This window comes from Xenia sp. Carnegie-2017, unplaced genomic scaffold (assembly GCF_021976095.1).
Source record: "Xenia sp. Carnegie-2017 unplaced genomic scaffold, XeniaSp_v1 HiC_scaffold_44, whole genome shotgun sequence".
Taxonomy (NCBI): Eukaryota; Metazoa; Cnidaria; class Anthozoa; order Malacalcyonacea; family Xeniidae; genus Xenia; species Xenia sp. Carnegie-2017.
The window spans coordinates 439,896-464,974 of record NW_025813509.1 but is presented as its reverse complement, the minus strand read 5'-3'; the positions used below and the strand labels follow the sequence as shown (position 1 = coordinate 464,974).

The window sequence follows — 25,079 nt, the reverse complement described above, 5'->3', positions numbered from 1 at the left end:
TAAAGCGATAACTTATCGAAATGTATAACAATATTAAGTTTATATTCGCTACATGCGAGTTTCTTCAGTTTCATAAAGATGTTAAAACTCACCAAAATTATCGTCCACCTGAGAATCAGGTTTAAAGTAAAGATCCCTGCTCCATTCTACCATACATTTAAGAATAGAAACGAGACATTCCAGACCTTTGATACGAATACTGCGTTCTTGAACCTGGAAAAATCATATAAAAATAAGACGACATTGATACTATTCATATAAAAACGCGATAAAAAGATGTATTATAATCACAAAATAATAGAGACATGTTTTAGTCCTTTTCATGGTGATAGACTATGCTCCAGTTTTTCCATGTTGATAGACTATGTCCCAGTCCTTTTCATAGTAATAGACTACGTTCCAGTCCTTTTCGAGTGGCATAGATATGAACAAGAGAATGTAGAGAAGTAAACATTATGAAACATATTCATCAACTTACTGGTGTTGCTCCTAATTCAATAGCTTGACGTCCTTGGGCAAGTTTAGACAAATCATTGATCAATCTTTGAAAGATATTCGACAAAGCAAATTCACAGTTGTAATTTAAATATATATCAACGACCGTCTGTGCATCTGCAATAAAGGACACAAATGGACATTAATGGCTAATATGAATGGATATTAATGGATGACAAGAAGATAAAATCAAAAATTTAATTGTTGGTATATTGATAATTAGTAAGGGAAAGGTCACACCTCACCTCTTGTACACCCACGAAGAAAATTCGAACGAGAGGATTGTGAAGACTGAATATAGGATGGGATTTGGAAATAAAAGATGCTTAATTGTTGTACAGGGTTAAGCAAACAGAGGAGACATTTGGTAGAACTGGAGACAATGTTAGTGCAAGCTTTACACCAAAAGTTGACAGTTTGCACCAGCTAGAGAGTTCTCACTAAAGTCTTGAGGTTTGCATAAGCCAGTACAAACACAAAAAACATCTTTTAGTTCTTTTGTAAATAATAGTAATGAGAAACAGACTACTTCAAGAAAAAAGTTTAAAATTTTTCTCTAACATGTTTTCATGATTCATTTGCAAATTATCTTTGATTGATATAATTGATGTAGCTCAGATACGCACGTTTGTACAGGCTAATGCAAACACAGTTTAAGTTTTTATTAAGTAAATAGTGATGTCGGATGAATAGCTTTAGAACATTGAGTTTTGATGTCGTTAAACATTCACGGTGTACATTAAAAAAACACAATTGATTTTATTAAACTTTCTGATGATCAGTAAAAGACTCTCAATGAAAACAAAAGGTTTCCAAGGAAATAAATGATCATAAAGTTCCGAAATTTTCATAGCGTGACTAAACTTGAGAACTGACTACGCTACTTAACACAATCGCTTTCATAGAAAATTGATCGATGGTTTTTCAAATATTAGTTGTTTATATAAATACCTTGGTAGAAGCTTTCAAACTTTGGAGGTACTTGTCTTCTTTGGCATAAGATAAAACTTTAAGCAAAGTACAAATGATTAAACATGGTTTATTACATTGAAACAAGAAGGAAAAGTTCTCCCTCAAATAAAAATGAAAATAACAAACTGGAAACAGAAAACATTGAGTCACCGTACTTCATGTAAAAAAAATATAATATCTTTTAACAAAGGCTCCTTTGATGAGGTATAGGCTTCTCTGCACTAGGTTACATTAATTTCTCATTTGGCATTTTCCGTTTTTTGTTAAGTACTTTCAGTAACATATGTTAGTAAAGTTGTAAAGGTTACAAACGTCGGTATCTTTGGTTAAAATGGTTGAACGAGAAAACAGATTTTGTTCGAGTGGTCTCCTTTGATTTTGGTAAAACCTTTGATTCAGTTTCAAAGAACGTCGTAGTTTAAAATTTTTCTTATTTAATCTGACTCCGGTTACTTGGTGCCTCTTGCGTTTTTAATGATCACATAAGTTTTTATGCTTCGTGCAATTACTTAGCGACATTTTTTTCTCTTAGCAATTCAATGAACGCTTTTTTAAATAGACTATTGTGTTGTAATTTTTCTTTAGAAACTGAAATATTTTAGTATGCATTTCAAAAAAATAACGAGTGAAAACCAACTATTTACTTGCAGTACTTGGCCTCTTATATTGACAACAAAAAATTGAAAGATTTAATCACAAAATCCTAGTTTAAACATGATTTTTTTTTTTATCTTCAAATTGTAAAAATAGACCACCGCGATCCTTCATAATAACCTCATACTCGTGCAAACTAAATTAAAAACTTGTCTACTCTACTTACGAAATATAAAACCTGGATCATATTCTTCCATTCTCCTCTTTTGCATTTGCCTCTTTCCATATTTGTAGAATGTAGTCAGTCTTCATAGTCCAACATAAATGTTCATACATGTTATACAATGTTCTTTTAATAACTTTTTATAATTCCATTTGTGGTGTAACCTCAATATTTAACCAATACAGTACATGTTAAAAGGAAATGACATCACAGTGTATAACTCTCAACTAGATTGTTAATCATGTGACCAATGTACTTTTTGTTCTGCGAGATAAGAGAGCACATGTTATGTTATATTAAAATATATTCTCAATTGTTATGTTGTTAAACGGTTGTATGATTCAATCTGCTTATCGGTAAAAGCCTCTTCTAACAGTACAGACGTAATGGACATCCTTTCTGAACATATTTCCAACTCTTAATTTAACTCTTTTAGTCGCGAATAGTAAAATCCTTCACATTACGAAAGTTTTAACAAGACTTGTTAATTTAAAGTAAATGGTTTGAACCCGGGAGTATCGTTACATGTTTGTAAATGTAGATCGTCCTGGTTGGTATAGTCCTGAGAAGGACAGTTTTTGTTGTTGTTCACTGACGTTTCGACAACCTTAGCGGTAGTCATCTTCAGAGTCAAACTGAGCCATGTTGACTGACGTTTCGACAACCTTAGCGGTAGTCATTTTCAGAGTCAAACTGAGCCATGTTGACTGACGTTTCGACAACCTTAGCGGTAGTCATCTTCAGAGTCAAACTGAGCCTTGTTGACTGACGTTTCGACAAGGCTGTTCTCGGGACTGGTATAGTCCATCAACATTATGACAAATTTTATTTTAAAAAATGAAAATAGAAAGTGAACTTTATCATTCTTCAATATTTTAATCAAAAAAATTTTACTCAAAAAAATTCAATTCTTAAGCTCAAATGAACTTGTGTCAAAATGGTAAAAGCTTTATTCATTAATTTTCATCTCAGTTATTGACATGACGTCATGAAGATGTTTTTACATACGGGAATTGTTGACAGTATAAAACATTTTCTGTCTTTAAGGTCATATGTACATAATAAACGTACAAAAATGATCTCTCACATTTTTCAATAAATGATCATAAAACCCAATGACATGACATGACATCATGATGGTGTTTTATAAATGTGAATTTTTAACATCATACAAAACTTGTTTCTACAATATTGACATATGCGTATGGTAAATTTTATTTACAGTTTTTGAAAGAATGTTCAAAGAAAGTCACTCTATAATTTAAACAAAATATTCTTCATCTACAACAACACCATATTGTCAAATGACTCAAAATGAATGAGTTCTCGACGTTTAATATATAATATTATAAAACAACCGGAAGAATTTGAGAAAATTCATTGCTCGAGAGCTATGATCTATAACAGGACAGATGCACGGAATTGAGGTGACAGAAAATTTCTTGCTTTTAAATGACAAACGAACGGAGAATTTATTTAAATACTTACCTGAATATATCCTGAATGGGCAAATAAAGAAAACAAGAATGCCCAGTTGAAGCATTGGACGTATTTGAGCAAAAAGAAAAGAAAAAATCCTGTTTTCAAACGTTGATTTGCGCCTGCGGCTCGTGGCCACTCAGTTTTTATCACAATGACGTCATACCCGTGTATCTATAACTGTATAGACAACGGTTAAATGTTATCTATTTGTTAAATAAAAATAACCAAATTATCTAACCATACATTTTTATTAAAAAGTAAATCATCAACATGAAATTTGTTCAGAGATACAATACATAATAATAAGTTTGACAGAGCATCTTACAGTAGTAGTCAAATCTAGAGGATGCCCTGTTTAAATGACAATTCATTTATGAAGAATACAAGTAGAATCTTAGAAAGGAATAAACAAATATTCATGATCAATTAGTATAGAAGCGCTCTTTTTAAATACAAGTCATTTGTGTTATAAAAAGCAATTATACATCGTTTCAGATTATTGCAAAACATAGATAATGTTTTACATTCTTTAATAACAGGAGGTAAGACATTCCAAGAAATAGTACCGATAAATTTAAAAGATCTTTTGCAAATTTGGTCCAAATTTATTTTTGGTAAATATAGATAATTTCTTAAAGATTGCCTGGTAGAATAAGTAAACTTCTTCTGTAGAAAACTATAGTAGGTGGAAACAAGCAATCATCCTTACGACCAACAACATCTATGTGCATTTTTCTCAACAGGTTTTTTAATTTACTATTAAAGTTTGAGTTGATATATTTATTCAGGAACATTAAGTTTTAAAAACTGAATTATGCCATTTGAACTGTCAACCATAGCTAAAGTTCCTGTATTGGAATGCATAGTTATATGAGACATAGAATAACGTTCGTTAAATTCAGCGCATATTTTACCACTCTTTAAATCTACAGCAACCAATGACCAATTAAACACTCCAATGCAATAAGATTTGTGTATGATAAGGTCGGAGGACAATAAATATTTACTGACATCATGCAAAATCTCATTCACATCACCATTCTCGTGAAAATTTATTACATAAATGACCATGAAATTGATGTCTTTGCAAAATGCTATGACTGCTTGTTTACTATCACTTATACAGCAGTTGAACTCTAGATCATTTACAGCTTCTTGTTCTTTAACAAATTTTTCAATGACAGCTGTTATGGGTATTTCTGCAGTATGCCAAGGTTTCAAGTAAAGTTCATTGTTGTTATTTCCCCATTTCCATAATGTGTATTCTGTTTCGTTTATAGTTAAAATAACAGAATTATCAGGTGATACAGCTGCTGCTTTAATTTCTGAACTATCGACAGGAAGTCTTTTGTTGTATTGTATCTCACCCTTGGTAATTCTAACAACTTGAACAAACTTTTCTTCGTCAATACAAACTAAGACATCACCAAATGTTAAGAATTCTTCAGGTTTAAATCCAATGTTAACATGCTTTGCTTGAGTAGAAGCTACAAAATTTTCAGACGAAGTTGATATCTTCATAAGATGATCAGAACCATCCCATATCCACAGTAAACCATCTGACCACCAACATCCTAATGCATCCTTCAGTTGCATCGGTACAGTTTTAATAATAGTGCAACGTTCAATGCTCCAAATATGAATGTTGACGTGGTCACCAACAGCGAAAGTGGCCAAAAAAGATCCGTCCGGTGAAAAACAACAACATCCAATATAGAATTCCTCGAAGATAAATGAAGGTCTCCAAAGATGATCAGTTTTGAAAATTGTAAGCTTGGAAAAAAACGGCACAACGTAAAATTCCTTAAACGAGATGGGATGGACATTTTCAAGAGTCCTACGAACACATGGACACCAAACATATGGTAAACAAAACTTGATTTCTCTTTGATCGTTGTATTTTATCAACTGAGTGATTTCAGAAAGCTTTCCATTCTGGCTTGTATGATAAAAAATACAATCACGATAATGTTGGCTTATCATTGAATGTAAACGTACTGGATATTCCTTTTTACTTGAAAAAATATCGATTGCCTTTGGGAATAGAAAAACATACGCAGTCTTCAGGAATTCTGCAACATAGAACTCTGAATATTTATCGGTGCATTGTAGTTTTTGGTAATCGAAAACGCAGCGTCGATCGATTCTTTGAAATTGAAAGTTCATTGGATGATGACAAATCAAAGAAGAATTAACGACATTCTGACTGTAAACATAACAAACGTCCATTGTTAACGTCCCACAACTTTACTTCAGTAGATCCATCACTAGTTACTTCCTAGGTGAGAGCAAATGTTACATAACATCAATTATCCATCTTCCATCATCATCGAGTGCAGTGCCAAGAGTGCATCGTTCTGTAAATTCAGGAAGTTCAAAAATAGATATTTGACCATTTTCATATCCTACAGCAAGAAGTTCTTCATTTGACGACACACAAAGAGATGTAACGTTAGCACGCAAGGGGACAGTCAAATGATGATGGTTTGTTAAATATGTTGTGTCAAAATCTTCAAACCAAACAAACTTTTCTTGTTTCATTAAATCCCTTACCAATAATCTTTTTTCGTTACTGCCATCAATTCTGTTTGCAATAATTTGAAAATAAAATAAGCTTTCATCAAACATATACGACAACTTACTCATCATAGAGGAATGAAATTGTAGTTCCTCAAGTACATCTTTTTTCAAGAAAGTTCGTAGTTTCTTAATAATTTCAAGCAATTCATCCCTAATGGTATCCAAGTTAATGTTTTTCACCCACATTAACCTCGCACAAACCACTTTGACATCTACTGCCCAGCTAAAGTCAACATTTTCGTCACATTTTGACATATGATAGATTCCATTCTTCAAAGCATATTTAATCATAGCGGTGTTCATCTGATCCTTAAAAATGTCCATTGACTTGATGTGTTTAAACACTTTCTCACAAGCATGCCATAACAACTTATGTCCATTTTTTGGATCAACTGTAAACTCATGCTCTTCATAACCGTCTGATTTTAACCAATCAATGAGAGACTTGTGATACGCGGTCAAATAATCATCGTAAATTGGAAAAAATGGAGATATCACTTCATGTATTTTATTACGATCTTTAAACTTCATGTCATCAGAAAAACCTAAACATTGGAAAAGAAAAGACAAAGGCAAAATACTTTGATAAGTCACCAACACTTCAAGACATTCCGTAAAGTTTTCATCGGAAATAACGGTTTTGTGTGTTGATAAAATTATTCCTTTCAATAATTTACTTAATCTCTTGAATTGTTCTGTGTAAAATTTACTCAATCCAGTAGGAACCAATTGTTCAATATTCTCGAAAGTTAGCTCAGTTTCTTTATTTAAATTCTCTTGTGCGTGGTAAGCGTACAGAAACGAACCCTCGCATTTTTTAACTAATAAATTGAAAGCACCATAACTATTTTTTTTTGCCAGATGACTCAACTCATGTCTCAAATACTTGTGCAGGTCTTTTTCGTTGTTTTCATCACGAGGACTAGTTGTAATTTCCACAGGACTCATATCTTTCAACTCATTTTGAACAGGAAGTTCTGGACGACTGGTGATGAAGATTTTAATCCATTTAGGCAATCGGTCGAACTCTTTTGCAATCAATTCCAACAATTCACTTTTACCATCAACTTGGCTTTCATCTAAGGCATCAATAACCAAAAGCATTGGTTCATGATCTTCCAATGAATGCAATGGATTATTTAATAAAACAATGAATTCATCGGTGATCGATTCTTCTGAATGCTTTCTCTGTAATTCTTCATTCAGTTTACTTTTAAAATTTGATATTGTATCACACATGCTACTGGCCAATGATTCTATCAATATTCGAGGATTTCTATAATCTGATATATTATATCTGCAGAAATGACAAGCAGCAAGTTTCTTCTTTTCAGAATATCGTCGACACACCTCAGCAGCAAACACACTTTTACCAACGCCAGGACCGGCAATCAAAATCATAACATTAGAAGCATCTTCACTTCTATCGTTAAACCAAGTGTCGAGTTTTTCGAATAACCTTTGTCTAGTGCCTTGTAAGTATTTCTTGTTAAGATCTTTTATAAGACCGTTGAAATTGCACTTTCCAAGCATTTCGACACCGGAATATGTTTTGTCCTGTAACATTTTTTTCACTCCTGCTACTTCAGCTTTTGTTTTCTTTACATCCTCATTTAAGTTCGTAACGTTTGTTGCAATCTCTACAACATTTCTATTCATTACTTTCACATCTTCTTTGATTTTTTTAGTGACATCGAGTAACTTCTCTTCTGTTTCATACCATTCTTTTAACATTTCAATATAATTTGCCTCATCGGAACTAAGGGGAGCTTTCTTTAATTCATCTATTTCAGTTTGTTGAATACCCAGACCAGCCAATGCTTTTGAAATTTCCTGCCACAAGTTCTCAAACTCCTTATCATCTACACTAGTTGTAGTTATGTGACCATACACTTTGTTTCGATAAAACTTTATTCTTGCAATATTTGCTGAGATTGAAGTATCTGAAGAGGAAGGAAGATTATTCCATCCACTATGTGGAGCTGTTAGACCACAAATGTTACGCAATAAGACAGTCAATAATGTGATGTCAAATTTTTCAATGTCAGGGTCACCAATTGACGGGTAAAGAAGATCCCATTGCTCATTCTTGATGACTTTAAATTTCTTAGATGTTAGTGTCTTCTTTGTAGAGGGATCTTTAAGTTTACCTGCTAAACTTGATGGCTTTAATAAAGATTGCAATGTATGTGTCAAGGCTTGTTTTCCTTTATTTATCAAAAGTTTACTTAAACGAGATCCGTTTTCCTCAAACTTCAGTTTTTGTGGTGGTGAAGCCATTTTTCAAGCTAGAAATGAAAAACGAGTAAGTATTGCAAGTAATTTTACAAATAATTCTTTTCTTTTTTTTTTCGTTATAAAATATGTTCACTCTTCTCAGTAACAAGACCCAATAATTTGCCGTACATTATGGTATTCAGCATCCAGTAACATAAACGACTTGATACAATGAAAAATATTTCTTCTTATTTATTTCGTTCTTATTTCAAACTTATTGCTCGATTTTTTTGATGCTTTACTGTCACGAATTTGCACGATGGACAGTAAATATTTGTGCAATAGAACTTAAGTTGACTGAAAACAAATTCAAAATAGTCTTGTTATAACTACCATGATATTTCTTTAATCACTTCATCCGACACACTTGTTGTACATACATAAAAACTGTAGTTTTGGATTGTGTTGTTTTGTAATTTTTTTCTTAGCACTTTGATAAGACTACATAGTTATTATCACCTACGATTCTGTGACAAATACAACTAATGTATGTTAATTATTTGATGTCTGAAAGTTTCATATCATGTAAATATTTATTTTTTCTATTCATCGATCAAGGTTTGACAAAGAAATTTAAAAAATATCATTCTCTTGCTTTCAGCCAAACACTTATCATCGCAAACCTCATGTGGATAGATATCTGTATATGTACTTGAAAGAGACATTAATAAGTTGTAATCACTCAGAAAGTTTCTGTCTTTAAAGCATCAGTTTGGGAAAATAGTATCATTGGAAGTTTTGAGAAAATACTAGGATTTGGATAGGAGTGTAAGTTGGATCGCTTTGTATTTAGCCTCTGGAAATTGGATGAAAGAACAAAGGCATTCATCCCAAGTAAACGAAATATACTAAGTATACTTGAAGGATTATTTGATCCTTTAGGTATTACAAGTCCAGTTGTAGTTTATGCGAAGTTATTGTTTCAGGAGCTGTGTATTGAGAAAGCTGAATGGGAAAGAAAAAACGTTGGGAGAGATGGATAGAAGATTTAGAGAGAGTCAGGGATTTAGTTGTGGCGAGATGTGTGTATGGTAATTTACTTGTTAAGGTAAAGTGTTACTTGAATGGGTACGCAGATGCCAACTAAAAGACATACTGTACGGTCGTATATTTTGTGACAGAGCGAAACGGTGCCTACCACGTAGAGTTGCTTACGTTGAAAAAATGATAGCGCCAATAAAATTGCAGACAATTCCCAGACTAGAACTGATGTCGGCAGGAATATTAGCACAGTTGATGACACAGTAAAGTTGGCCTTAGAAGGTTACGTTCAATTTAATGATACAAACTATTGGTTGGACAGTATGACTGCATTGTGCTGGATCGGTGATAGGGGAGAATGGAAACAATTTGTGCGCCATAGAGTTAACGAGATTTTAAGATTGAGGAGGATAAATAATTGGAAACATTGTCCGGGTGTAGGCAACCCTGCGGACTTAGGTTCATGGGGATTTACAGTATCACAATTAAAGGAAAGTGAACTTTGGTGGAAGGGACCGATTTGGTTGGCAAGTCCCCAGTGTGTATGGCCAATACCAAAAGAGGTAAAAACTACAGAGGAAAGTCTTGCAGAAGTCGGGAAAACAGTATTGGCTAATACACAGGTGGTAGATAAACATTGTGTGATAAAATTTGGCAATTTTAGTAATCAAGAGAGACTAATACGGGTCATGGCTATCTTTGGGCGATTTGTAGACAATTTGAATGCAAGAGTTAAACACGGACATAGAGGACTGAAACATTGGAAGTATCAGAGCTGATAATGGCAGAACGGGCGTTGATTAGAATTGCTCAGAAAGAGTTAATGTAACGTAGTGACTATGAGCAAATGGTTAGACAATTAAAGATAGTAGAGCGCGATGAGATAGTTAGATGTAAAGGAAGACTTGGCAATTCAGATTTAGAGCTAGAAGCTACAGAAACAATTTTATTGCCTATGGATCATCACTTAACCAAATTAATTATTAAAAATTGCCACAGGAAGGTTCATCATAGTGGAGTAAGAGCGACCTTTGTTCAGCTACGAGGCAAATATTGGGTACTACTAGATAGACAGTTCGTGGAGAAGGTGATAGGAAATTGCATGATTTGTAGAAGGCATCAGGAGAGGCTTATAAAACACCAATCCAAGCGGATTTACCAGATTTTAGAGTTCAGTATTTACCACCCTTTTCTAAAGTAGAAGTAGATTATGCTGGGCCATTGTTTGCAAGGACAGATGGTAAAAGTATACATCGCATTATTTTCCTGCTGTGTTACAAGAGCAAATTATCAGGATTTAATTGATAGTTTAAGTGCCCGTTGTTTTTTTAATTGCATGCGAAGATTTACTGCTAGAATGGGAGCACCCTTGCTAATAGTTTCGGACAACGCCAAAACATTTAAAGCAACTAAGAAAGCGTTGAAGGGGATTTATGGAATGAAGGATATAAAATCATATTTGGAAGGTAGTCGGTTGATATGGAAGTTTAATTCGGCGAGGACACCCTAGTGGGGTGGATTTTTTTAAAAGAATGGTAGCATTGGTGAAAGGTTGTCTAAGGAAGGTGTTGAGTAACGCTAAATTGAAAAGAAAGAACAAGAAAGAACATAAACAACATTAGTCGAGGTACAAGGTACGTTAAACTCTAGACCATTGACTTATGTATATGAAGATGGAGTGAATGTAGATGTACCGACTCCTGCACATCCTATGTTTAGAAGAAAATTAACATCTATTCCAGACGAAGGAATTCTGCATACAATTATTGACGATGATGCAGGAGTGGTAAAGCATAGTTTTAGGTATTTAGCGAGATTGAGAAAGCATTTTTGGTGAAGGTGGAGGAAGGAATACTTAACAAGTTTAAGGAGTGTCATAAGGTTGGCAAAGTTAAGGCTAGTTTGTGTCCTAAAGTAGGTGATATAGTTCTTGTGTTTGAGGAAAGTTTGAAAAGAGGATTTTGGAAAATAGCGAGAATCGAGAGACTAATCAAGGGAAAAGTTAATATAGTCAGAGGAGAGGAAGTCAAACTTGTTAGCAAGGTAAGGCCACTGCACATAAGCAGGCCTCTTCAGAAACTGTATCCACTAGAGATGGATGCAAAGAAATGTAAAGAAAATTCAACGTCCTACATGTAGAAAATACAATCATGCTATTCTTTCTCCTCATACTTTTGAACAGGTTTTGTTTTCCTTTACCATGCAGCTTATTGGCAATAATTAGAAAGTTGGAATATAAATTTAGATATGATTTCTCATGCATGTTTTGTCATACTTTATCGAGATGCCGCTTTAGCTAATTTGTTATGTCTGTAGTGAAATTCTAAACTATCGCTTACTTTTTCTAAAATTACTTTCGTTTTAGAAGTAAGACGACCGTGTGAACAAAATTGTGCTTGCTCTAGTTATTTACATGTCACATACTCAACTAAGGGATGAGAGATTTAATATAAACAACGCGACCACATACATATCAGTTAAAAATGGTGATCAAAATTCATACCTTATTGTAACATCAATCTTTTATCCATGTATGTTTTGTCACATAAACACTTTTAAAAAGCGAACGAAGATGAAGAGTGAGTCAGGATCTCCTTCAACAAACAGTATTAAAACACATTAATGACGTCTATGTAGAACATTCTAGTCATATAACTAAGTATACATCAATGACTAAAAACAATTGTTATAGAAATAAAAATACATAAATAAGAAGCTCATGCAGAGTACATAATAACATTGAGATTAGTCAAAATCTAAACGACTACTGCTACATCTTATAAAGTTTCACAAGTTTTAACTCAGGAATAGAGAATCACCTATCTAAAACAGGATTTGAATGCCAATGATTAAGACACGATTTTCGAAACTGTAAAGGGATTTTTCCCCTTTATTACTCAAAAATTCCATACATGTATATTCTTGCATAAGTCAGTTCATATTATAAAAAAATCTTTGTTATTAAATAAAACTTTGTAAATCATGAATACATTTCAAACAACAGCTTCAAGAAATTGTAAATTTTTATATGTTCAATCAAAAACACTGTAGATACAACAGTAAAGGTAGCAATAAAAGTAAACCATAAAACTGTTATACAAACATGATCAAAAGTATAATTTTAAAAGGTCACTGTGTTTCATGAATCAACATTTCACAAAAATAGATTCGGTCGCGCTCTTCTTCTGTGTTTAAATTTATTTTTCCTGTGTTTAACATTTGCTTACTTTTCAAATTTTCTTACTTTTGAAAAAATGGTTTGTTGTTGTATACGACTATCAACATTTTGCTAGACACACAGAGATTAGTCAAAAGGGGTGTCAGCAAAGAAGGGAGGTGATGCATGATTGGACATGCTATCCTCCCTACATAAATTTTCACAGATTCCATTTTTTCCATAGAAAAGTATGCTATTTCTCCTTTCCCATACCTTTGAACAGGTTTTGCTTTCCTTTACCATGCAGCTTATTTTCAATAGTTAGATAGTTGGTATATGAATTTAGATATGATTTCTCATGCATGTTTAGTCATACTTTATCGAGATGTTGCTTTAGCAAATTTGTTATGTCGGTAATGTAGTTCTAAAATATCGCTTAATTTTTCTAAAATTACTTTCGTTTTAGAAGTAAGACGACCGTGTGAACAAAATTATGCTTGCTTTAGTTCTTTACATGTCACATAATCAACAAACGGATGAGAGATTTAATATCAAGAACGCGACCACATACATATGAGATTAAAATGATGATGAAAGTTCATACCTTATTGTAATATCAATCTTTTATCCTTGTGAGTTTTGTCACATAAACACATTTGAATAACGAACGAAGATGAAGAGTGCGTCAGGATCTCCTTCAACAAACAGTATTAAAACACATTAATGACGTCTATGTAGAACATTCTAGTTATATAACTGAGTATACATCACTGACTAAAAACAATTGTTATAGAAATAAAAATACATAAATAAGAACCTCATGCAGAGTACATAATAACGGTGAGATTGGACAGATTCCAAAGGACTGCTGCTATATCTTATAAAGTTTCACAAGTTTTAACTCAGGAATAGATAATCACTTATGTAAGACAAGACTTGAATGTCAATGACTAGGACACGATTTTTGAAACTGTTAATGGATTTTTTCCCTTAATTAATCAAAAATTCCATACATGTATATTCTTGCATAAGTCAGTTCATATTACAAAAAATCTTTGTTATTAAATAAAACTTTGTAAATCATGAGTACATTTTTAACATCAGCTACAAAAAATTGTAATTATTTATATGTTTAATAAAGGACACTGTAGATACAACAGTAAAGGATGCAATAAAAGTAAACCTTAAAAATGTTAAACAAACACGATTAAAAGCAAATTTTAAAAGCTCACTGTGTTGCATGAATCAACATTTCACAAAAATAGATTCGGTCACGTTCTTCCTTTGTTTGTAAATACATTCTTCCTATGTTTAACATTTGCTTATTTTTCAAATTTTCTTACCTTTAAAAGAAATGGTTTGTTGTATTTAACTATCAACATTATGCTAGACACACAGAGATTAGTCAAAAGTGGCGTCAGCAAAGAAGGGAGGTGATGCATGATTGGACATGCTATACTTCCTACATAACTTTTCACGGATTCTCATTTTTTCCATAGACAAGTATAAAGTAGTTGTCATAAATTTTGTTGAGCTCATTTTGTTAGAAAAAAATTGACCTGCTCAACACTGTGTGACTTCATAGCTCAGTTGGTCAGAGCACTGCACCGGCACAGCAGAGGTCATGGGTTCGAATCCAGTTGAGTCACTTGAATTTTTCAGGTTTATGAGTCAATTGCTTAAATTGTCCAGACAAGTGCGAAGATCATATCTTCATTTACTTTTAAACTCTCTTTTCCCGCGAAGATCCCAAAGATGTCTTCCAGCCCTGCTGACTTTGATCCGTCCTTTCGCATGAGAAAAATGACAAAGAAACTTTGTTAGTCCCTCAATGTCAAACACAGCTTCTAACTTAGTGATGTTGTCGATCTTAATGTTTTTGTAGAGAGATACCAGACACATTGGATTATCTTCTGTGAGTTGATAAAGACCATCTAGGCAATCATTTGGTGATTTTATTTCCCAGTCTTGTCTGTAGACGGTCCTTCGACGAGTTGCTCACTCTCATCGACTACGAGCCATCCTTCGTACACTTGTATTCCTTGAAACGAACATTCTTCAACTTCTTCTTTTGTTAATTCTTGTTAATGTTTTGCAAGTCTTGGAAACAACTTTTCAGCTGGTTTTATAGCATCTCCGTACTTAAGTCGCTTTAATTCTGTCCTGATATCCTCCAAGATATCAATGACTATCGGAAGCCAAGCAACAATTTTCCAGGGAGTTACGTTTAAGCTCTGACATTTGATCATTAACGAAACAACTGGCTGAAACACATCAATTATTCCACATAGATCTATGGCAAAATCTGGACCTCTGAGTTGGTATTTTGTATCCTCACAATCATCCTTTTTATCTTCTCGATTTGCACTGTATGCCATAACCAAGCGGGATAACTATTGTAAATTTTCTTCCATTGATCGAAAGCAGAACTGGAAAATCGCGTGGTTGCATATGTCACAGTTTCGAGCGCTTTTACTCCTTCACTTTTGAAGTACGTCTTGTACTCAGCATGTCCTCGGCCACTTCCAAATAATGTGTCCAAGTGATTAGAGCGTTTGATGATAAGCTTGATAAAATTGGAAGACAAGGAGTTTTCACGTAGCTCAACGATCGCTAGGTCTAGCCTGTGGGATGCATCCCAAGGAAGAAGTATGGATCTGGTTTTTCGATGCATCACCAAAAGCTCATATAGCTTCGTTTGAAATGTACTCGCTTGGTACTGTCCATCAGCATGAACACCTAGAAGCAATTACAAAATGAAAGTAAGCAAATGGAGAACGTGTTTAGCAAATTACTCACACATCGACTTAGTCAGCTTTCATAATAACATCCTACCTCGAAACAACCTTAAATCCGAGCTAGTTAGCTGCAATGATCGTTTTAAAATTTCAATTACTTGTACGGCAAGATCTTCTCCATAACCTTCTCTAATAGTGTCTTCGTCATCGGAATCTGCATCTCTGTACTCGTACACTAGTGGAGCATCAATTGGCATCGCAGTGCGCTTACCATTCACCGGTAAAAAGATCATTATGGCCTGATTCGTGTCTCTGTGAGGAGTAGATTTGTCTATTGCAACTGAAAGGTGGGGGCAAGCCAGTATTTACCAAAGGTATTTGTAGATACGGTGCCGTTTGTTTAATGACGTGGATATATGCAGCTTTGACTATATGTGGAAACTGCTTTCTATAATGTTGGAAGATAGACAGCTGAGATTAATGACAAAACACCTGCGATACAAAACAAACCTTAAAATCAAACCTTCCATGTCCGATAGTCCCAAAGTCTACTCCACAAAAGGAAAGGAATGCTACCAATGACTCGTACGATAAAGCCGCAGTCTTGATCTTACATATTTCTATTCCTGCAGACACCAGCCTAACGTTAGTGTCAATCTATCTTTCCTTTCGTTGTTTCTGACTCAAGTGATATTGTAAGTCCTTCATATGGAATTGATCAGCATTTCTACAGTTGAACTACAGTTGACATGCTCAAGGATTCTGTTCTTAAAACTGAACCATTCTTGGTTGGATCCTTGTGAGTACTTTTCAGTCCGAGCAACATCATAGATCAGACCAAGGCCCCAGGATTTGTTTTGACCATTCCTAAAAGTTAAGGAAATGTGTTAATCAGATTAAATCTATGCACTTTGTATTCTACAATTAGCAATCACTTGCATTTTTAAAATAGGATTTCCTTTGATATATTCGTGGCAAGGAACACAGGTTACGCGACATCCATCTGTCAAATTATTGACTTGTATTTGTTCGCAATTGGACAATTCTACCAAATTGCTGGCAGCCTTCACACCAGCATCGCTAGCAGCTTCTATCTCGGTTGTTATGGGATTTTGGCTTGATCTTCTTCTAACATCACCATTCATGTTTAATGCCTGTAATTTAACTAGAATTTGGTTGATACCATCCTCAATTCTAGCAATAGGATTGTCTGATACGTCATCAATCTCTTGCGATCCTTGTTCATCAAAAAAATCTGCTACCGTGGATTGTATTTTCCCTGCTGTGTTGCTATCCTTAGTTACCAATACATTTGGAAATATAACATTCGTATTTTTAGTATAAGAATTACTGGTCTGAGTGCTGTCATCCTCATTCGCATATACCTCATGACCAGAAAAAATGGACGTGATCGTGGACGTGCATGACGATGACAGATCTGTATTGACTGTATTAACAGTCTCTTCATTTGCAATCTGCTCTTCCCTTTGTTGAATCTTTTTTTGTTTTAACAATGCTTGAGCCTTCACATGATTTATTGGCACAATGACTGACATATAATTTCCTTTCTCTCCACTATGTTTTCTTGCCCAATGCCTTTGTTTGTACGACTTGGATCCTCTTGTCAACTCTTGTGAACAAAGTAAACATATGTGTGGATCACATTGATCCTTTTTCACCTTCTTCTCTGGTGGAGCATTGGCATACAGAGATGGTGATGGTCGTTTTCCTCTAAATATGGCACCCCATTTTTCCTAAATGAAGATATTTAGTATTTCTTTAGAATGATCTTAGAATTCATTCAGAGCAATTTGCAAAATGACGAAAGGACAATGCTCACCTCAGCTGATTGTTGTGATTTTACATTGACAAGTTCGTTTGTCTCATCTTCCTCAATTTCAGAAGTCATTTTCAGAGCACGTTAAAAAGCATAAGAGGACCGAAATGTGGTTTTAAAAAGCGTGAATGCCTCTTGCTTTTTATACAGTTATTTATTGATAACGTGATTACAAGTTGTCCGTTAGACAACCTAATCCCAAGTTCAAATGTGCTAAGTGCCAACCATGTGCTCATCATATCAAAATAAACCCACCAATAAAATAAGTCTAACAGTAACTTAATACTACTTTCTACAGTGGTGACACCAACTTTATGAAATTATAGCCAGTGACGACGCCAGCGGTCATGCAGGTCATGCAACAATGCATGACTAAAAGTTTTCCCAAAAATGTTTAAAATTGAACGTAAAATTGTTTGAAAAATAATTTCACATTAAGTTTTAAACATCTATACGCATATACTTTTTATTTTTTAGGTGAAATAATATTAATCTAAGGCTTGTTTCCAAACGTCGAACTGTACATGCGCTGAACGCATTTCAGGCAAAGAAAAATGAGACAAATTCCTCATTATCTTTTGTTTTTAATGCATTCGGCACTTGTAAAGTTTGTCGTTTGAAACGGGCCTAACACCACATTCTAACAACGCATTCATATTTCATAGCGCGTGGATCTTGTAATGAATACTATAAATATTGCTCTGTAAAATAATAAAATAACTTAAACCAGTTCGTTCATTTAAGTTCATTCATGTTTTCATGATGAATAACACGAACTCAACATGGGGACGCATGCTGACGCCTGATGCATTTGCTTTGCTATATTTGACACAACAAAACACTGAAAACAGCCTGTGTACACCGAGATTAGCGATACTTCGTATATTAATTTAATATTATTATGCCTTGATCGTCATATGCGCACCAGTGCACCGTAAAATTTATTTTACACACCAGCACACCAGTTATTTCATAGTGCACACAGGAGATTTCGTCGAAAAACGACATACTTTCCAGCCTGGGCAGTACATTATATTCATTGCACATGTTGACATAGATTTCTCCATAAACATATATACATATAACTCAAACAGAAGAACATGAAGAAGCGATTGACAATAAAAAATAACTGTTTGCCACGTATAAAAAAGTACAAATCATACATTGAGCAATTTTAAAGATACTATCGACAGCGTTCTTTGACATCTTGAATGAAAGATTACTACACTTAATGTTTTGTTGATAGCAAATGTAGAAACTTGTTGACAATGCATAAAAACATAGAGCAAATAGAATCCAAATACATCAGCAATAACTACAATCATTACTTATGGATTTATACCTAAAGCCGTTTCGCAAGCTTTCTTTAGTTGTGAATGATGAGACTTTGTTGTTTATTTATCGAGTAGAATTCTTTGTAAAGCACCAGATAGAAACACGTTCTTTGTTTTCACGTTCTTCTGCATGAATGAACGATTTAGGAATGAAAATAAAACCTTACTAAGGCATCTCTATGAATTACTATTCCAATGGAATTCCGCCATCTTTCTATAGTTCATTCCATTTAATCACGCGACTATAAGGAAGTATGCGGAGCAATTGTGAATGGTGGAGGTTTGGGTCGAGAAGAACCAAAATTTTAAAATTCTGAATAACTGATTTTGTGGTCGTCTTTATTTTGACAACATTTTGACGATGAGAGTTGAGAATTGACAACCCGACTCATTCTTGCCATCAGAATCAGACTTATGGTTTGTCCGTTTTCTATGTGCACTAGCTGCGATTGTTAAAAGAAGTGACTTCGTAAACAATGAAAATCGTCTGAAATTCACAATGCATTATGCAATACCACAACTAGTAGGATGACTAAGCCATTGATTGATATTGCTTTAAGCCACAGCCTCGTAGTATGTAAACATAACACAAGATATTAAAATAAAATCAAAAGTGAACATCGTAGGTTATATACTTCAATCATTCATTTCAGAATGCAAATTCACAATAAAATGAATGGTTTTTGCAGTTTTCAACCTAATCGTAAATGATATACACTTACTCAATTAAATGTATTTTTTGTCTTAATATTCCAACATGTTTGCTTTATTTAAATGATAAAGTTCATGTAGATATGTTATTGTAGTAAGGCCATGGCCTACTCAAATTTACACGGCCTGATATCTTACCATAGCAAGGCCAAAAATGTAAGGTCATTAAGGCATTCATGAATTTTAAATGATTTCGACTTCTACCACTTAAATGCCAAATCAGATTGGAGTATATACAAGAGATCAAGTGTCTCAGAGACAAACAAGACATTTGCATGCGGAAATTGAAACAAAACTCGAATTGAAAGTAGATGCCTTTTAAAAAACGCAGTCTCGGTTAATATAAATAAAATTACATCAATTGCCTTTGGAACGCTTGCTTTGCTTTAGTGCAACAACTCGATCTTTGACAACAGTCTCTGTTCGCCTTTTCCTCTGATTGTTGAGGAAAACGTTACAAATAATTCTTATTGCCCGGTTATTGGCGATATCTTCTTGCTGTTCACAGACGAACCCTTCGTTACACAAAACGGTTTTCACAAGATCCTCCGCAACAAATCGCGATGGCAAGCTAGAGTCTTGAATAATATTTGCTGCTGCATTCAGTACAGCAAATCCATGAGAAACAAAATTACCCAACACAGCAGATGGTTCATTCAATCCGCCACGAGAAAGTAACTGCACATATGGCGAAACACCATTATTGGTTAGTAGTTGCCCACAGCAACTATTGCAAAGCTTAATCAGCTTTTTTGCAATGTACCCGGCAACGTTATCAGAAATTTCCTTAGAAGCATCCGTCAAACATATCCTATTGGACTCAGATATGATAGGCTGCACGGAGTCTCTAAATTCTGCTACTTTTTCCGGTGATTTTTCGTCGGTGACTTTGACCCGATCATCAATGTCCAATCCTTCCTTCACAAGGCTTTTTATTTTTAGAATCTTTTCTGAGAGTACCACATCTTTTAAGCCAACCAAAAAACAACCACCACTCATTTGGCGGTACTGACCATACCGTTTTTCCAAAGGATCACTCTGGAAGCGCGAAGTCAGCACATATGAATAGCCCTCACTTAAAAGTTGTTCAATGAAAGCAGCATGGCAGCGAAGGGTGCATCGAAGCGCATGACTAGTTTGAGCAGTAAGATTGAATTTGTCGCAATTCGGCAATTTAAGGTTATCCCACTCGTCAATCCAATCCGCACAAGCTCTCAAGAACTCAGGTTATTTGTCATTGAGAACTGCAGCATTCCCAAGGCGATTAGAGGTGTTAAATCGGGATTTGGAATTCAAAATTGTCCACCAAACATCAACAAGGTGCAAGAAACTTGCAGCGTCGTCGGCTTTGTCAGGAAAATAATGTCTTATGCCGGTAGCAGTTGAACGTGAAAAAATGGCTAAAGCTACGGGTACATTCTGTTTACGATTTCCCGGGTGTAAAACTATCGCACTCTGTTCAGGCGCTGCCCTTAAATTTGCCTCAAGTTTCTGATCTTTCTCGTACACCTCATGAAGTAACTGCAACGAAATCTTTCCTCCGCTTACTGAAAGAGGGTCATAAAACCCAGTAAAATTGAAAGTAGGAAAAAGAAACCTTTTGCGATTCAGCAAATTATTTCTGATGTTCTTCACCAGGTGAACAGTGCCGAAAAACAGATAAGTCTTCTGACTATTCAGTGTGATAAACAGATCATCAACACCGGCGCCACACGCAGAGCGCAATTCCTTGTATGAATTGACGCTCGAAGAATGATCATCCGATACAATTCCTCTGACACGGAATCCGTTTCCTTGAAGTAGTTTCAAACAGGCTAAAAGCTCGTGTTTTAACTATTTCCCAGTTATTTTATTCTCGGGAAGGGCTTTCACAATATATGGAATGTTACTATTTAACCCAACGATCATAAAACATACCACACCTTTATACAGCTCACCTTGTTCATCTGCGCCATATGATTCACCAGCAATGTACTCCTCGCACTTCTGAAGAGATATTTCAATCCACGATCAGAATCCACGATTTTGTCCACGATCAGAATCACATCATCAGAAATACTGCCGTTGTCTTTAAGAAGGTTCGCAGCTTTCAATGCATCGATCTTCCCTGCTGTTATTCGCCGGAAGAAATAAGTTCTACATTTATAATAAGGCTACGTTTACACTATACCAAAATGCTATCGTTACAGGTTAAATTTTCTATGTATTAAAATCATTGATATCGTTCAATGTAAAAAACAAAATTAAATTGACTAAATCTACTAACTTAATAAGCATTTACTCCAAACTGTTACAACTTTAAAACAAATGAAGATGTCGTGATGAGCGAATCCTGTAGATAGTGTAAACACAGCTTAAGCCTCAAATTTTGCCAAGCTGAACCTCAATGTAACATGATTATTCAATACACAATGATGGCTCTAGGGATAAGAGAGGAAGGGGCAGATTAACCTTCTTCCCCTAAATTTATTACTCTGTCCTTAGTTATCCCGCACAAATATTTTTATCTTACTTTTGTACAGAAGAAAAACTTAAAAACTTAAGACTTTAAAATTTTAAATTAAAGAAGCACTTGTAAACACAATCACCATTAATTCATGTCAATATTTTACCGTATATAATTTACCTATAATTAAATAAATTACCACTGCATCACGTTACTATCATATATGTTAAATCATTTATATAATATTGTCACTAACACTGAAGACATCAAATGCTGTTGAAACATGTTTACTTTGAAAAACTCCAATGCTTACCTTAGTTGAAAAACTCCAATGTTTCTTCAGAATAGTGACCAGGGATATCGATGTACCGGGCGGAAAGCAAATTCTTGTTATAAATACTAAAGCCTAAGGATAAGTGGAATTCACAAGGAAACTCTATGTCTGTATACTTTGTGATTGTGTGTGTTTTTCTTTCTTTCGTGATTTCCACGTATCCCACTTCATACCATCTTATCCCACTTTTATTTTCACCTTTTTCATCTCACCATGTAATTTAATATTATGTAAATAGCTATTATATATATAAATCCCTTTATACTTGTAATTCAAGACTGTCTGATGATGTCCTGAGAACCAAGACGAAACGTTACGCTACTAACTAATTATTCCTTTTTATACGTCATTTTTGTATTGAATGGCTCTTTTAAAATCAATTTGCAGAGCTTTAATATTTATAATAAGTAAAATGTTTATTGTTATGTTTACAATTGTCACAAATTGAAACTGTACATTTAACGTTGTATCAACACCAACATCATGATGATAAATTCTATTTTAGCAATTGATAACAGAAAGTGAGAATTAATATTCTTCAATATTTTAAACAAGAAAATATCATCCAAAAAAATTTAACTCCTCAATTCAAATGAACTTATGTCAAAAACGTAAAAGATTTTCATCACAGTTATTGACATGACGTCATGATGATGTTTTCACATACGGGAATTGTTGACAGCATATAACATTTTGTTTCTCTAAGTTCATTTTGTACATAATAAACGTACAAAAATGATCTCTCACATTTTTCAACGAATGACCATAAAACTCGAGAGCTATGATCTATAACAGGACCGACACACGGAATTGAGGTCACAGAAAATTCCTTGTTTTTAAATGACAAACGAATGGAGAATTTATGTGAATATTTACCTGAATATATCCCTGAATGGGCAAATAAAGAAATTAAGAACGCCCAGTTGAAGCATTGGACGTATTTGAGAATATTGAAAGGAAAAAATCCAGTTTTCAAACATTGATTTGCCCGGCGGCTCGTGGCCACTCAGTTTTTATCACAATGACGTCATACCCGTGTATATATAACTGTATAGACAACTGTTAAATGTTGTCTATATGTTAAATAAAAATAATCAAATTACTTAAACATATATTTTTATTAAAAAGTAAATTATCAACATGAAATTTGTTCAGAGATACAATACATAATAATAAGTTTGACAGAGCATCTTACAGTAGTAGTCTAATCTAGAGGATGTCCTGTTTAAATGACAATTCATTTATAAAGATTACAAGTACAATCTTAGAAAGGAATAAACAAATATTCATGATCAATTAGTAAAGAAGCGCTCTTTTTACATACAAGTCATTTGTGTTATAAAAAGCAATTATACATCGTTTCAGATTATTGCAAAACACAGATAATATTTTACATTCTTTAATAGCAAGTGGTAAGAAATTCCAAGAAATAGTACCGATAAATTTAAAAGATTTTTTGCAAAATTGGTCCAAATTTATTTTTGGTAAATATAGATAATTTCTTAAAGATTGCCAGGTAGAATAAGTATACTTCTTCTGTAGAAGACTATAGTATGTGGAAACAAGTAATCATCCTTACGACCATCAACATCTATGTGCAATTTTCTCAAAAGGTTTTTGAATTTTCTATTAAAGTTTGAGTTGACGTATTTATTCAGGAACGTTAAGTTTTAAAAATTGAATTCTGCAATACGTTCTGTCAACTATAGCTAAAGTTCCTGTATTGGAATGCATAGTTATTTCGAACATTGAATTACCTTTTTCGTCAAATTTGGCGCATATTTCACCACTCTTTAAATCTACAGCAACCAATGACTCATGACGAGACACTCCAATGCAATAAGATTTGTATACGAGTAGGTGAGAGAACAAATATTGTTTACCGGCATCATGCAAAATCTCATTCACATCACCATTCTCGTGAACATTAATTACATAAATGCCCATAATTCTGTAGCCTTTGCAAATTGTTATGACTGCTTGTTTACTATCACTTATACAGCAATTGAACTTTAGATCATTTCCAGTTATCTGTTCTTCAACAAATTTTTCAATGACAGCTGCTATGGGTATTTCTGCAGTATGCCAAGGTTTCAAGTAAAGTTCACTGTTGCTATTTTCCCATTTCCATAATGTGTATTCTGTTTTGTTTACAGTTAAAATAACAGAATTATCAGGTGATACAGCTGCTGCTTTTAATTTTAAACTATCGACAGGAAGTCTTTTGTTGTATTGTATCTCACCTTTGTTAATTCTAACAACTTGAAAAAACTTTTCTTTGTCAGTACAAACTAAGACATCACCAAATAATAAGACTTCCTTAAGCTCAAATCCAATGTCAACTTGCTTTGCTTGAGTAGAATCTACAAAATTTTCAGATGAAGTTGATATCTTTGTAAAACGATAAGAACTATTCCATATCCACAGTAAACCATCCGACCACCAACATCCAAGTGCATACTGCAGTTGCATTGGTACAGTTTGAATAATAGTGCAACGTTCAATGCTCCAAATATGAATAGTGACGTGGTCATCAACAGGGTGGCCACCATCAGTGAGAGCAGCAAAATAAGATCCGTCCGGTGAAAAACAACCACATTTAATTTTTAATTTCTCAAAGATAAATGAAGGTCTCCAAAGATTATGAGTTTTGAAAATTTTAAGCTTGGAAAAATACGGCACAACGTGAAATTCCTTAAACGAGATGGGATGGACTTTTTTATGAGTCCTAGCAACACATGGACACCTAACAGGTCGTAAATAAGACTCGATTTCTCCTTGATCGTTGCGTTTTGTCAACTGAGTGATTTCAGAAAACTTTCCATTCTGGCTTGTATGATGAAAAATACAATCACGATAATGGTGGGTTATCAGTAAATGTAAAGGTAGTGAATATTTCCTTTTCCATTAAAAAATTT

The 25,079-nt window shown here is 34.1% G+C and overlaps 2 protein-coding genes and 1 pseudogene across 2 annotated transcripts; all 3 read right to left on the bottom strand.

Moving 5' to 3' along the window:
• The window catches only part of LOC124456245, a 109,221-nt pseudogene that overhangs the window by 9,176 nt on the left and 74,966 nt on the right, over positions 1–25,079 (bottom strand).
• Positions 4,001–24,774, bottom strand: LOC124456254. The gene is made up of 2 exons (XM_047006744.1): positions 24,759–24,774; positions 4,001–5,472 (listed from the first exon to the last, which is right to left on the bottom strand). Exon 2 carries the CDS (start codon positions 5,360–5,362, stop codon positions 4,547–4,549), a length of 816 nt encoding a protein of 271 aa, XP_046862700.1. The 5' UTR covers positions 5,363–5,472; positions 24,759–24,774; the 3' UTR covers positions 4,001–4,546.
• On the bottom strand, positions 8,932–24,633 carry LOC124456251. Its single transcript, XM_047006740.1, has 2 exons — positions 23,919–24,633; positions 8,932–9,316 (listed from the first exon to the last, which is right to left on the bottom strand). Exons 1-2 carry the CDS (start codon positions 24,631–24,633, stop codon positions 9,306–9,308), a joined length of 726 nt encoding a protein of 241 aa, XP_046862696.1. The 3' UTR covers positions 8,932–9,305.

What these genes read in the sequence shown, in the direction of transcription:
- LOC124456251 (XM_047006740.1), bottom strand. Translation starts at nt 24,633, where the DNA reads ATGCAACTGCAGTATGCACTTGGATGTTGGTGGTCGGATGGTTTACTG.
- LOC124456254 (XM_047006744.1), bottom strand. Translation starts at nt 5,362, where the DNA reads ATGCAACTGAAGGATGCATTAGGATGTTGGTGGTCAGATGGTTTACTG.